Here is a 13,689-nt window from a genome sequence, read left to right as displayed (position 1 = left end):
GATCTTGCGGTCCGTGAGTTCGAGCCCCGCGTCAGGCTCTGGGCTGATGGCTCAGAGCCTGGAGCCTGTTTCCGATTCTCTGTCTCCCTCTCTCTCTGACCCTCCCCCATTCATGCTCTGTCTCTCCCTGTCCCAAAAATAAGTAAACGTTGAAAAAAAAATTAAAAAAAAATAAACTCAAAATGTTGCTTTTATAGCTTGTGCCCAAGAAGACAAATAGGCTTCAGTCCACGTTTGCTCTCATTGGAACATTTCCATTCCCAATTGTCTGCTTTCCATACCTCTTTTGGATCTAGAAGTGATGGCTCAGAATCATTCTTAATAATTTGTGATCTGTAGTGTTTGAGAGATGAGTTTGGACTTTTTGACTGTGTGTCATTTCTTTGACTTGTGCCCTATACTCAGTCAAGGACAACTGTTAGAAAATATTTGTTATTATTATTTCTTAATTCTTTTTGCCTTTTCCCTATGACCTACGATAGCTATGGTAAGAGCAAAGGCATCCTGTGCTGTTTCCAGTGAGAGATCCTTAGACCGTAGCCTGATTCTGGTGGGTGGTCTTAATGCTCTGGAACAAATTTCTCCCACAGCGTAATTGTTTGGAGGTTTTACTTGCTCATACCCAGCAATCCAGATTTGCTTACCATCTCTTGTGCTGTTGCTTTGGTTTTGCTTACACAAAGCTATTGGAGATCTGGCAAACAATCTGGCAGTCTGGTGGATTGCTAGGACCTACTTCAGACTCGGTTAATGAACCATCCACTTTGCGGTGTCTGCGCTAGGGTCACAGTGATGCCAAGTTGTGATCCTGGCTTGATCTGAAAAGTATTGGAAACGATGGAAATGTGCATAATGTTTTTCTAGCACCTCACGCTTCCAACTCAGGAAAGCGTTAGGAGGCTTCAGGAACTAGAGGCCTCCTCCTGCTTTGCTGGGAGATGAAATGAACAGTGAAAAGAACAATAATGGTGACTTCCCGAAGTTACCTATGAAGTTGGTGCGAGATCATGACCTGAGCCGGTCAGATGCTTACCCAACTGAGCCACCCAGGCTCCCAAAAGACCAGCCTTTTTTAAAAGGGACAGATAAGGGGTGCCTGGGTGGCTCAGTCGGTTAAGCATCCGACTTCAGCTCAGGTCACGATCTCGTGGTCCGTGAGTTCGAGCCCCGCGTCAGGCTCTGGGCTGATGGCTCAGAGCCTGGGGCCTGCTTCCGATTCTGTGTCTCCCTCTCTCTCTGCCTCTACCCCGTTCATGCTCTGTCTCTCTCTGTCTCAAAAATAAATAAACGTTAAAAAAAAAAATTTTTTTTTTTTTTTAATAAAAAAAATAGGGGGCGCCTGGGTGGCGCAGTCGGTTAAGCGTCCGACTTCAGCCAGGTCACGATCTCGCGGTCCGTGAGTTCGAGCCCCGCGTCAGGCTCTGGGCTGATGGCTCAGAGCCTGGAGCCTGTTTCCGATTCTGTGTCTTCCTCTTTCTCTGCCCCTCCCCCGTTCATGCTCTGTCTCTCTCTGTCCCAAAAATAAATAAACGTTGAAAAAAAAAAAATTAAAAAAAAAAAATAAATAAAAAAATAAAAGGGACAGATAAAACAGGTAAAAGCTGTGATACAGCATTCATCTACAGGTGAAATCTTTTAAAGGAAACTCACAATTAGGGGCGCCTGGGTGGCTCAGTGGTTAAGTGTCTGACTTCGGCTCAGGTCATGATCTCACAGTTTGTGGGTTCAAGCCCCACATCGGGCTCTGTGCTGACAGCTTAGAGCCTGGAGCCTGCTTCGGATTCTGTCTCCCTCTCTCTCTGCCCCTCCCCCGCTTATACTTTTTTTTTGGTATAAGACCTTTTTTCTCTTTCATTCTGAGATGTCCTGATGTGCTTTATGTGTGTGTGTGTGTGTGTGTGTGTGTGTGTGTGTATTTAAGTTTATTTATTTATTTTGAGAGAGTGAGAGAGAACGAGCAGGGAGCAGGGAGAAAGGGAGAGAGAAAATCCCATGCAGGCTCCTTGCTGTCAGTGCAGAGCCCGATGCGGGGCTCAAACCCATGAACTGTGAGATCCTGACCAGAGCCAAAGTCGAGTTGGCCACCCAACCAACTAAGCCACCCAGGCACCCCTGTCCTGATGTACTTTCATATTTTTTTCTCCACTTATAGTGTCTTATCTTTTTTTAAAAATTTTTTCTTTATTTTTGAGAAAGAGAGAGAGACCGGGAGAGCAGCAGAGAGAGAGGGAGACAGAAGATCCTAAGCAGGCTCTCTACACTGACAGCAGAGAGCACCAGGCAGGGCTTCAGCCCACAAACCGTGAGATCATGACCTGAGCTGAAGTCGAATGCTTAACCAACTGAACCACCCAGGTGGCCCTAGTATCTTATCTTTTGAATAAGTCCTTATTTGAAAATTTAAAAAGTTTTTTTCTTGGGCTTAAAATAATAACCCTCTGGATTTTTCTCACACCTATTTCCAGTCCTTCAATTTCCTTCCCCAAGCAACCTGCTACTATTTCTTAAATGTCTTTCCAGATGTATTTCATCCACATGTAAGCATATTTGTGTGTGCATATGTGTATTTTTCTCCACTTAAAAATCTGTGGGTTGGGGCGCCTGGGTGGCGCAGTCGGTTAAGCGTCCGACTTCAGCCAGGTCACGATCTCGCGGTCCGTGAGTTCGAGCCCCGCGTCGGGCTCTGGGCTGATGGCTCAGAGCCTGGAGCCTGTTTCCGATTCTGTGTCTCCCTCTCTCTCTGACCCTCCCCCGTTCATGCTCTGTCTCTCTCTGTCCCAAAAATAAATAAACGTTGAAAAAAAAAATTTTAAAAATCTGTGGGTGGTAGCTTCATATTTCCTACCTAGTGTGCACCTTACTTTCTCTCATGCTACATTTTAGAGATATTTCATGTTAGTGTATGTGATGGTTAATTTTATGTGTCCACTTGATTGTCATTGTCTTATATTGTTATAAATATGTGTGGATACATATATGTTTGGCAAACATCTTTATTTATTACCTCTCTTATTCACTTATAACGTAACATAAGATGTGTTTAAGTATTAGGGCGCCTGGGTGGCTCAGTCAGTTGAGCGTCCAACTTCGGCTCAGGTCATGATCTCACGGTTCATGAGTTTGAGCCCTGCGTCAGGCTCTGTGGTGACAGCTCATGGCCTGGATCCTGCTTCAGGTTCTGCGTCTCCTCTCTCTGCCCCTCCCCCGCTCATGCCCTCTCTCTCTCTCTCTCTTTCAAAAATAAATAAGCATTAAAAAAAGATATATTTAAGTATTGTTAATTTAAAGTTATTGTATTCAAGTTACTAGATAAGGAGAGGAGTAAACGTCCGTCACTCAAGAACTTTACCTCTTATGGGGAAGAGGTTAGTGTGTTTTTATTTATACACAGGATATTTGTATCATGTTAGGTGGAATTATGATCTTGTCATTGTCTTCTTTGAAGAGTAAGCATGGTTTAAGGAGACGCTTATGGGTGCCAGGTTGACAAAGGATTGACTTGTGATGTTTGATTTTATGTATCAACTTGACTGGGATGCGGGTACCCAGATATTTGGTTAAACACCATTATGGATGTGTCTGTGAGGGTGTGTCTGGACGAGATTTACATGCGAATCAGGAGATTGTCCTCCCCCACGTGTGTCTTGTTTAATTGGATGAAGGCCTGAACAGAATAAAAAAGTGAGGTAAGGGAGAATTTGTTCTCTCTGCCTGTCTTCACGCTAGGACACAAGTCTTCTCCACCTTTGGGCTCAGACTAGAACTCACACCCTCAGCTCTCCTAGTTCTCAGGCCTCTGGAGTCAAACTGGAACTCTGCTATCAACTCTCCTGGGTTCAGCTTGCGGAGTGCAGATATGGACTTCTCAGCCTCCCTAATCATGTGAACCAATTCCTTATAATAAATCACTGTATATATTGGTTCTATTTCTCTGGAGAATATGGACTAATACAGCATACATTGAGTTTTCCTTAATCCTTTTCAATGACCAGATTGTAGTTCAAATAATGAATGTGCTATGATTCAATCATTTTTGTTGCTGCACAGTTAAGCTCTTTCCAGTTTTCCAGTTTTTTTTTCTGATTTCACCAGTGGATCAGTAAATATCTGTCCACATACATCTTTGTGCACATATGCTACTAGACCCGAAGATCAAGGAACGTGGTCTTGATGAATCTTAAAGGTGACATGTATGTGTGTACATAGATGTGTGTGTGTGTGTATAACACATATATGTCAGTACATGTTTTGTATGGCATCATGTGCCTTAGAATGCAATTTCTCAAAAGGGAAATTCTGTAAATGTGTATGTTCCATACAATGTTAGGCAGGCACGTTGTGGTTCCCTAATACATATTTTAATACAATAATAATTTTCAGAATAGCCAGTCAACTCACATAATATGACTAGCTAAGTACCAGTAGGGACATTATCTTTAAGTGGGTCTCTTGAACTGCATAAGCAGAGAGAGTGCTTTTCACAAGTCAAAGGATGTTGGCTATTCTTTACAGGAAGCCAAATGAGTCTCCTTGGGCTTCTTCTTGTAACAAACACCCACTAGAATTATGATTTTGGAATCATTTCCATTGCAAATCCCCTCTTTCCACACCCCTTTAAAAGGCAGCTGTGATATTTGGCTTCTAACCAAGGCCTGCTGCACCAACAATTCTCTAAATTTTATTTATATTTCATGTGCAGTATGCTCAAACTCTCACTTTCCCAGGTGCCAGATGCTGGTTTGGATATACTCCAGTGGAAAGTGCTTTCCTGTGAAATAATAAAAGTAAAAGGCTGAACAAGCTGCCTCTTTATATCAGACTTGCACCTAGTGGACCAAAGTTAAGTATGCTAATAATGACTTCACTCTTTTCCCAACTTTGTGATCCCCCGAATTCCCACTTCACCTACCTCCACACCTTTGCTTCCATAGGATATAAATGCTTATTTGTAGTCCTTTTACATCTCTTCAGTGTTCATTTGAAAATGTCAGAACGTAGGATCTATCTGTCTCACGTGATTTCAGTGGTGCCTAATTTGATCCACTGATGGGTATTTCAGATATGACTTTCAGGATTTTTCCCTTTTTAAAAAGTAATCTCTATGTCCAACGTGGGACTTGACTGACATCAAAAGTCTCAGGTTCTCTCAACTGTGCCTTCTAGTCACCCCTGCTTTCAGGATTAAAATAAATTTTTTAATGTTTCTTTTTGAGAGAGAGACAGACAGAGTGTGAGCAGGGGAAGGGCAGAGAGAACAGGAGACACAGAATCTGAAGCAGGTTCCAGGCTCTGAGCTGTCAGCACAGAGCCCGACGCGGGGCTCGAACTCACAAGCCATGAGATCCTGACCTGAGCCGAAGTTGGACGCTTAACCAACTGAGCCACCCAGGTGCCCCTCCTTTCAGGATTAAAAAAAATTTTTTTTTAATGTTTTTATTTTGTTTTTGAGAGAGAGAGACACACACACAGTGAGATCAGGGGAGGGGCAGAGAAAGATGGAGACAGAATCTGAAGCAGGCTCCGGACTCTGAGCTGTCAGTGCAGAGCCCAATGTGGGGCTCGAACTCACAGACTGCAAGATCATGACCTGAGCTGAAGTTGGACGCCCAACCGACTGAGCCACCCAGGCGCCCCCAGGATTTTTAAAGATATCTAATAACTTAATGTCTGTTATGTTCATAGCTTTAATATATTTTCAGTAAAAAGTGATGTTTCCTTTGTGTTTTATTGTAAGTCTGCCCCTGCAGTGGCACAGAATTTTGGCATGACACTTTAAGACTTAACTCAGAATTTCCTTTTTGTGATAGGAATCTTGCTTGTTTAAAGGCAGTCTTCAATCCACAGATCATTCTTGTGAAGTGAGCAGATATATTAGGTGGATATTAAGAAGGCGGGTGTAAGTTTTAGGATTGCCAATCCACTCTAGGCTCCCACCTCCACCTCTTTCATCAGTTTGTGTGGTTAACATTTCACTGAGCTGAAAAACGACAATTCCTTGTTCTAGCCTAGATAAATTGAGAACCTTAGGCATGAAAATTTGTGCCAAAATCTTGCGATGATATTGAGGTTTAAATTAACTCTTGTAAAGTGTGCTATGATGTGTGTGTGTCTGTATGTTTGTGTGGGTGGAAAGCCGCTATAAAGTAGAAATACTTTGCTTGCTATAAAGTAGAAATACTTTGCTTGCTATAAAGTAGAAATACTTTGCTTGCCTGCCAGTATCTCTTCACATACTGGATTCTGGCAGATCTCATTTTTTCACTCTTTCCATTAGATGGCGCTAGATGCCCAAGAAATAACTTCCAAAGGCATGGTGGAGGGCGGTGAGAGGGGCGTCTTTTCCTTTCACTGGGTTGCTGGTAGCTGAGCACACACACAACTGAAGGTCCTCTTCTATTGCAGGTTGGCACGGTATGCATTTTATTTTTTCGTGTGTATGGGGGGGGGCGGGAAGGCTTGCCACAGACCACCTGTTCAATCCAAGCATAGGGTAGCATCTTGCCAGCTGGCAATAAATAAATAAATAAATAATTCCTAGAATTTGTCTTAACTATCAACAGACTTGATAGAAAGTATAGAACCGATTCAGGAGTGCAGCCAGCATGGATTTAAAGCTGCTGTGGCATCTGTTTCATACACTTGCGGAGATGGAAGAGAGCCACTCACTGCGACCTGTGGACTGAACTCCCACAGCGCAACCCGCGAGCCACTCGCCAGTCTCAAGGACTCCCTCATGTGTGCCTAGCTACCCGAGAAATGCAAGAGGCGGCGTCCTCCAGTCCTCTTAAGGTAGACGAAACGTACACAAAACACACGATAGAGAAATAAGTGCTAGCAAGCCCCAGCCTGATGAAGTGGTGATTGTGTATAGATGCTAAGTACTTGTAAGCATTCCGAGATGGGGTACGAAATGGCCGGTTAGGCCTTGCGCAGGGAAAGAGAGGGAGAGAGAGAGAGAGAGAGAGAGAGAGAGAGAGAGAGAGCACTCGGGTAGGGGGACTATGGGAATGTTTGGAGAAGTCCAGAGAGAACTGAGAGCTCGGAGGGTGGGGGACCAGTCCAGCTCCGCACCGACTGCAGACTCAGAGAGGCCGGCTCGGTGACCCCTCTCCTTTCTGCACTTAGCCTCGGGCATGCCCTCAGAGTGGGGCGTTTCCGGCCAGCCTTCTTGCTAGGGCTCTTTCCCGAGCAATTCGGCCACGCGGTGGGAGCCTGCGCGGGATCGCCAGCTGCAGCAGATTAGGGCCCAGAGCGCGGCCCGGGACAGCCACGGAGGGGGCGGGCCGGGGGCGGGTCGGAGGGGCGGGCAAGGGGCGGGCCCTGGTGGGCGGGGCTCTCTTCTGCCCCTCGCCCGCCGCTCGCCTCAGCCGCCGCCGCCGCCGCCGCTGCCGCCGCCGCCGCCTCCGCCCGCCGCGAGGACCGAGGGAGCGGGGTTGCAGCCGCCTGCCCGCCCGCGTGCCCGGGCTGCGGTGGGCCAGGATGTCGGGCTTCCTGGAGGAGCTGCTCGGCGAGAAGCTGGTGACGGGCGGCGGCGAGGAGGTGGACGTGCACTCGCTGGGCTCCCGCGGCATCTCGCTGCTCGGGCTCTACTTCGGCTGCAGCCTGAGCGCCCCCTGCGCGCAGCTCAGCGGCAGTCTGGCCGCCTTCTACGGCCGCCTGAGGGGGGACGCCGCGGCCGGGCCGGGGGCCGGGGCCGGGCCGGGGCCGGGGGCCGGGGCGGCCGCGGAGCCCGAGCCGCTGCGCCGCCTGGAGATCGTCTTCGTGTCCTCGGACCAGGACCAGCGGCAGTGGCAGGACTTCGTGCGGGACATGCCGTGGCTGGCGCTGCCCTACAAGGAGAAGCACAGGAAGGTGAGCTGCGCGGGCCTCGTTGGCGCCCCTGGCCTCGGTGCGCAGCCCGCGCGTTCGGGGAAGCGGGGTGTTCGCCGGCCCCACCCGCAACACGCGGCCCCTCGGCCCCGCTCCTGTATCTTTGCACACGCTTCCCCTCGTGTCCCTTAGTGTCGCCTTCCTCTGTCTATGCCCGCCTCCGTCCGAGGATCCCGCCGGGTTGGGGCTCCGCGGCAACTCCTCGGTGCGGGTGCCAGGCCGCGCCCGTGGGGGAAGTTTGACACCCCCAGGCGCCCGATCCCGGCTTCTGTCCCGAGGAGCCAAGAGCCAGATCCCCACGCGTCGGGAGCCTTGCTTAGTGGGCGGCTGCGCCGGGGGTCCCGACCCCGTGACCCCCAACCTCCGCCGTGGGCGCGGGGAGGGGCTGTTTCCTTCCCTCAGCCTCCAGACTCCCGGCGGATACCTGTAGTGGTGGGGGGTTGGCGCTCGCCCCCTACCCATAATGCCCAAACCAGGAAGTTTCCTTTCTCTGAGAGGAATCTTCTTTTCAGGGGACCCCTTCCCCCGTGACCCGGGACTCCGAGGCCAGCCGCCCCGTGCCCCGGAGAGGCAGCCGCTGACCGTGGCTTTGAGTGAGAAGGGCGCTCACTCCTCTCCCCTTCTCCCTCCTCCCTCCTCCCTCCGCCCCCGCGGGCTCGACTAGTGGCCACCGGGGAGCTTTTCATTGTCTGCCTGTCCAGCAGTCCTCCCCAGATGCCTCTCAGGCACAGGAACAGACCCGTCTTTGCAGGTCTGAGTTGCTTGGTCGGTGGGCCACTGTCGTCTTGGCACACTTCGAAATTAAATGCTGAACTGATCCCTTAGGTTAACTGGAAAAACGAGGCTTTGGGGAAATTTATACTTCGCTGTCAACTACTCATTCCCAGCATTTTGCTGCTGAAATTAGTTTGGGTTTTTGAGTGCATCTGTTGGATGAAGCTGTCTGTTTTAATAAAAGGGATTCAGGAAATCTTGTCATAAATCGAAGCAGGAAAAGTTTTGGAGCGTTCTTGCTTAATTTGTATGCGTGATGCAACGTGTGAATCCTGCACCTTCCCTTTCTGAGGAGAATCTTAGTTTATGGAGTGGACAGGAGAAGAAGGGCTGTTCTGGGGGTGTGGAGGTGCCCCTGGGGAGGATGGTAACGGCATGCCATGTGTTTCTTTTATGTCTACAGAATCTTGTTGAGAAGCATGATTTAGATTTAGTAAGACCAAAAGGCTTTATATTGTGACCCCAAATGTCTCGAGTAAATCATCTCCAAATAGTGTAAGGTGCGGATTTAGGATTTAAAGCATGAAATACAATTTAACAAATACAGTTTTTAAACTTCACATTGGAAAAACATGAGCTCACTAACCACACAGAGGCAAAACTTGGCATTTTAACCACTTTTTAGGTGATCTTGCTCATAGTTGGGTTATATACTTGATAGTGCATGAATATGAATGGCCAATCCTTTTTTGCTTTAAAAATATGGGAATTCTTTGTTTTCCTTGGTGGTTGTTTTTATGATCCTTTTGGGGAGAAATAATATTCAGAAAGTGATTTACCAAAAAATATTTTTATTGTTATGGCAAGTTTCTATTGTATATACCAGTATGTGTAAAATAACGTCCTTATTGGGCAATCCACGTGATTTCTAGGAACATGATGGGAAACTGTTATAGACCTGAGGCCTATTGTTTTTTTTCACAGTGGAGGAAGTAAATTTGCTGGATGGTAAAAACATGGAGCAGATTGCGATGTTTTCCAAATACGTAAAGCTTTTTCTTTAAAAAGGAGACTATTTCATATGCTATATGCCATGCCTGGTTCTGTCTGCCGGGGCTAGTCCCCTGCACACACACAAAAAGTGGCCCTAGTCTGGACCTGCCGATTCCACCAGGATGAGAGTCTGGATGACACAGGGCAGACCCTCATTTGAAAATACAGTTCAGAATGCTGAACATGCCCAAACCATGGTGCATAGCATCTTAAACATTTATTTTTCGCTCGGAGTTTTTCTGTCTTGCATCCTCTGGTTCACTTTGTTGTGTAAAACAAATCCAGTTTTTGAAGAGGTAGTTTCTACTCCTGGATGTTCATGAATAGGCAACTCAAGGTCTGTCTGATCCCGGAAACCATCCGGAGTGATATGCCAGGTAAAAAGACTCCAGCTGTGTTTTTTATGGAAAACATATTTTCAGAAATGACAACAGCTATGTACTCCCTCTGAAAGGAATTATTTTCTCCCTTGAAACCAAAGAAAGTAAACAGTTCCCTTTTTTGTAAGGTTGAGTTTTTGTCTCTCTGTTTGAAACTGAGATGCTTAGAAGTCTGTGAGCTTGTAATGGCAGTTTCGTGATAAAAACAGGGAAAAGCCCAGGGCATCCCCAGTTCAGGGTGCTGAGCGGTGAACGCTTACCTTTTTGCTGATGGCCCCTGTCCATGTTGTTTCGCCAACTATAATAGTTTCAAAGAATAGAATTTTGTTTTACACTGAAGGGCAAACCAGAGTTCCAGATTACTAAGTTTTTTAAAGTTCTCGTTAACATTTGTTCCTTCAAACCATTCATATACTTCTTCCCACTGGGATAACAAAGGATATGGTTCTAATTAGTTATTGGCTGGCATTTCTCTAAAGAAAATTGAAAGATTATGGTGGGGAAAGAAAATGCTGTGTGGTATTTTTTTCTTCTTTTATTAATTTCCCCTTTATGTAGTAAGAAAGTCTGGGGATGACCATATATGTTAGGCTTGCATGTTGCCTGGCTCTGCTCACCTTGACTGAAGCTGTGAGAAAACAGCAAATAAAAGGACTCCAGCATCTTTAAACAAACAAATAAAAAAATGCTTTATGGAAGGTTGTCCTGTTTCTGCTTGCTTTTGTGGTAGGTGCAAAAATAACTGAAGCTTCATTTTTTTGGCTTCCAAGCACACACATATAAATAGCTGTATAGAAATTGTAATTAAATGATAATAGAACTTTGACTGCCTTTATAAGAGCAGTTTTGTCAGGAAACCTATAATCTTGAAGTCAAGGCAGTTGGACTTGTTTTAATAAGTAGGTTTGCTTTTCCTTTTGTTGGGAGACATTTTTCAGATTTCCGGAGAGAGAGAATGAAATGAATAGTTGGAAAGTGGTGATGATTCGGACTTTGGGAATTTGATGTGTTCCTTCGGGTGGGGATAACTTACTTTGCTGGCCGAACAGGAGAGTGGATCCCCAGGATCTTCTGCTTCAGCATCAGAGAGGGCAGCACGGAGTTTGGTTTTAAAGCCACTGGACTTCATTTTGCCTGGGCTGGATACCTGATGGAATACATTTGGTCAGTGTGGGTGCACTGACATCAAATGGTGTAGGACCACTGGTCTTAGACAGGTTTGCCTGGGTCTGGCTTGGCCCTAGACCTTCCTGCCAGACAGAAAGGAAAAGAGAAAGTTGGGGCCGATGAGTGGCAGTCAGGAGGCTCTGGTCCAGTCTACCTGCTCCGGTCTGCCTGCTCCAGTCAGGGGAAGGGGAATCTTCCTGTTTCCCTGTCTGGGTTGTTTGCTCTGGGTGGTTCTTTTGGTTCAGACTAAATCAGAGGTGTGGCCTAGAATTCGCTGGAATCCCTTTGGCTCTTTGGAATGGGGCAAGGTTTGGTACCAACCCAGGCAATCTTTTTTATCTTTGAGAGAGAAACAAAGAGACAGAGTGTGAGCCAGGGAGGGGCAGAGAGAGAGGGGGGCACAGAATCTGAAGCAGGCTCCAGGCTCTGAGCTGTCAGCACAGAGCCCGACACGGGGCCTGAACTCACAAGCTGTGAGATCATGATCTGCGCCGAATTGGATGCCTAACTGACTGAGCCACCCAGGCACTTCCCCCCGCCCTCCAACCCAAGCAGTTTTATAGCTCCATCTCTCCCAGCTCATCTTCCCTCAAATCCCGATACCCTGACCACTAAGAGAATAACTTCTAGGACACTGACCACTTTCATGGTGCTAAAAGCGGAAAAAGCACAGCTTTGAAGATGGGGTTTTCTGCCTTCTGCAAAAGGAGCCTGGATCAGCCAGGACAGGCTCCCTCTGTTCACTTTGTTTCCAGGACTTGGATCTGTCTAATAAAAGACAACAGTCCAATTAAAGTAATAAAAGCAATTTTCCTTGAGAGGCTTTTTCCTTGCTCCATTATTTGTAATGTGCTTTTTAATCTTTCCTTTTTCTCTGCATAATGAAGACGTCTAGTATATAGTAGGTAAAAATAGGGACTGATGTCCACCTGCCTGAGTTCAGATCCTGGCTCTGTCATTTGATAGCTGTGTGACCTTGTGAAAGTTACCCTATGTGTCTGTGCCACAGGTTCCTTATCTGTAAAATGAGACGATAATAACATCTGCCTGGCAGATAGTATGTGCTCACTAAGTGCTAGCTATCGTTAAAAAATTCTCATGAAATCTAGTAATTCTTTCATCTCCTGAGACTTTGGAATATATCACATTACAGAATTGTGGTTACAAGGTATACTTTTTAACTTTTCAAACAAATGACTTCTAAGTGTACAGGGGGGTATGGTGAAGGAGTTGAAAGAATTGCCCTAGAAGAGATTATAATTGAGGAGAAAGACCTGTAAGAATGAAGCAATGAAAGCAACTGAATATTTAGAAAATACTATTCTTGGGGTTCCTGGGTGGCTTATTAAGTGTCCAACTCTTGATTTTGGCTCAGGTCATGATCTCACAGTTCATGGGGTTGAACCCTGTGTCTGTCTCTGTGCTGATAGTGTGGATCCTGCTTGGGATTTTCTCTCTCTCTCTCTCTGCTCCTCCCCTGCTCTCTCTTTCAAAATAAATAAATAAACTTAAAAACAAAACAAAACTGTTCCTTAAAGAACTGGTAGTCCTGAGATTTACTGAGCTCCATACTCACATTTGTCAGTGAAACTTGAGACATCAGATCAATGAGGCCCAGACGGGATAAAGGGTAACAACTTTAAGATGATGAGGCACCCTTCTTGAGAGAGATTAATTACGCACTTGGTGCTCGTTCTGCGGTTTGCCAGAGCTATTAGGCGCGTCTGACGCTGATCCTGCCCTCTTAAATCCGGGCAGCGTGAAGGTTGTAGGGCTGCTGCTCTTTCAGCTTGGGAAAGGGATGGTGCCTACTCTCTGGAGCAGTGGAGACTCTAACACACCCTCTAACACGGCCACCTCCCTTCCTAGCTCTGGAATGCTGTAGGATAGGTTTGCCCAGACTTGTAGCCACTGCACCTTACGATTCAGGCCTCCAGTTAGGGATTCAGGCCTGACTGGCTAGCTGTTCACAGCTCTTGCTGATTGATAGAGGTTGGGATGCGCACCAGAGCACAGAGGAAAGCTGTGGGTTTTGAGGTTAGGGTCATTGATTTCATTTACCCTCTTTTCTCCCCCTCCCCCACCCTCTTTTTATCACTCTTCCTTTTGGTTTTGAGGCCTTGTTTTAGTATCTGCACAAATTTGAAAAAGGAGGCTTTGTGTGATACACAGCTGGGGTGGGGACTGAGTAAGTCGCTCTGTGTATGGGAGGTGGAGGGGGTCTTTTTTTATTTTTATTTTTGATAAGGCTTGGGGCTCTAGGACTCTAGCTAGCCCCAATCTGAATAGACCAGGCTCCTCGAGGGATGATTTCCTTTCAAGCGGGAGAGCATAGGCTTGGCATAGGATGTTTTCTTCTCTTTGGGTTCTCAATTCCCAGCGGTGCTCAGTGTTAACCACCAGAGTGCTTACTTTTCAGTATTTTATTAATTTACCACGCTACTTATTCAAAGGCACTCGAAGAAAATGGCTGTGAATTTGGAATCTTTTTGCTGATCCTGGCTCT

At 46.6% G+C, this 13,689-nt stretch overlaps 1 protein-coding gene across 1 annotated transcript in view; it reads left to right on the top strand.

The window, feature by feature from the left end:
- The first annotated feature begins 7,342 nt into the window (after positions 1-7,342).
- NXN (nucleoredoxin) overlaps positions 7,343-13,689 on the top strand; it is a 160,221-nt gene continuing 153,874 nt past the window's right edge. The window contains exon 1 of the mRNA XM_086686384.1: positions 7,343-7,851. Within this exon, the coding sequence (XP_086542510.1) occupies positions 7,480-7,851 (372 nt within the window). The 5' untranslated portion in view covers positions 7,343-7,479. The remainder of the gene's footprint in view (positions 7,852-13,689) is intronic.

This window comes from Puma concolor, chromosome E1, assembly GCF_028749965.1.
Source record: "Puma concolor isolate L17-30 chromosome E1, mPumCon1.1.hap2, whole genome shotgun sequence".
Lineage (NCBI taxonomy): Eukaryota > Metazoa > Chordata > Mammalia > Carnivora > Felidae > Puma > Puma concolor.
Note: the sequence above shows the minus strand (reverse complement) of the source record. Positions and strands in the feature narration are given on the sequence as shown.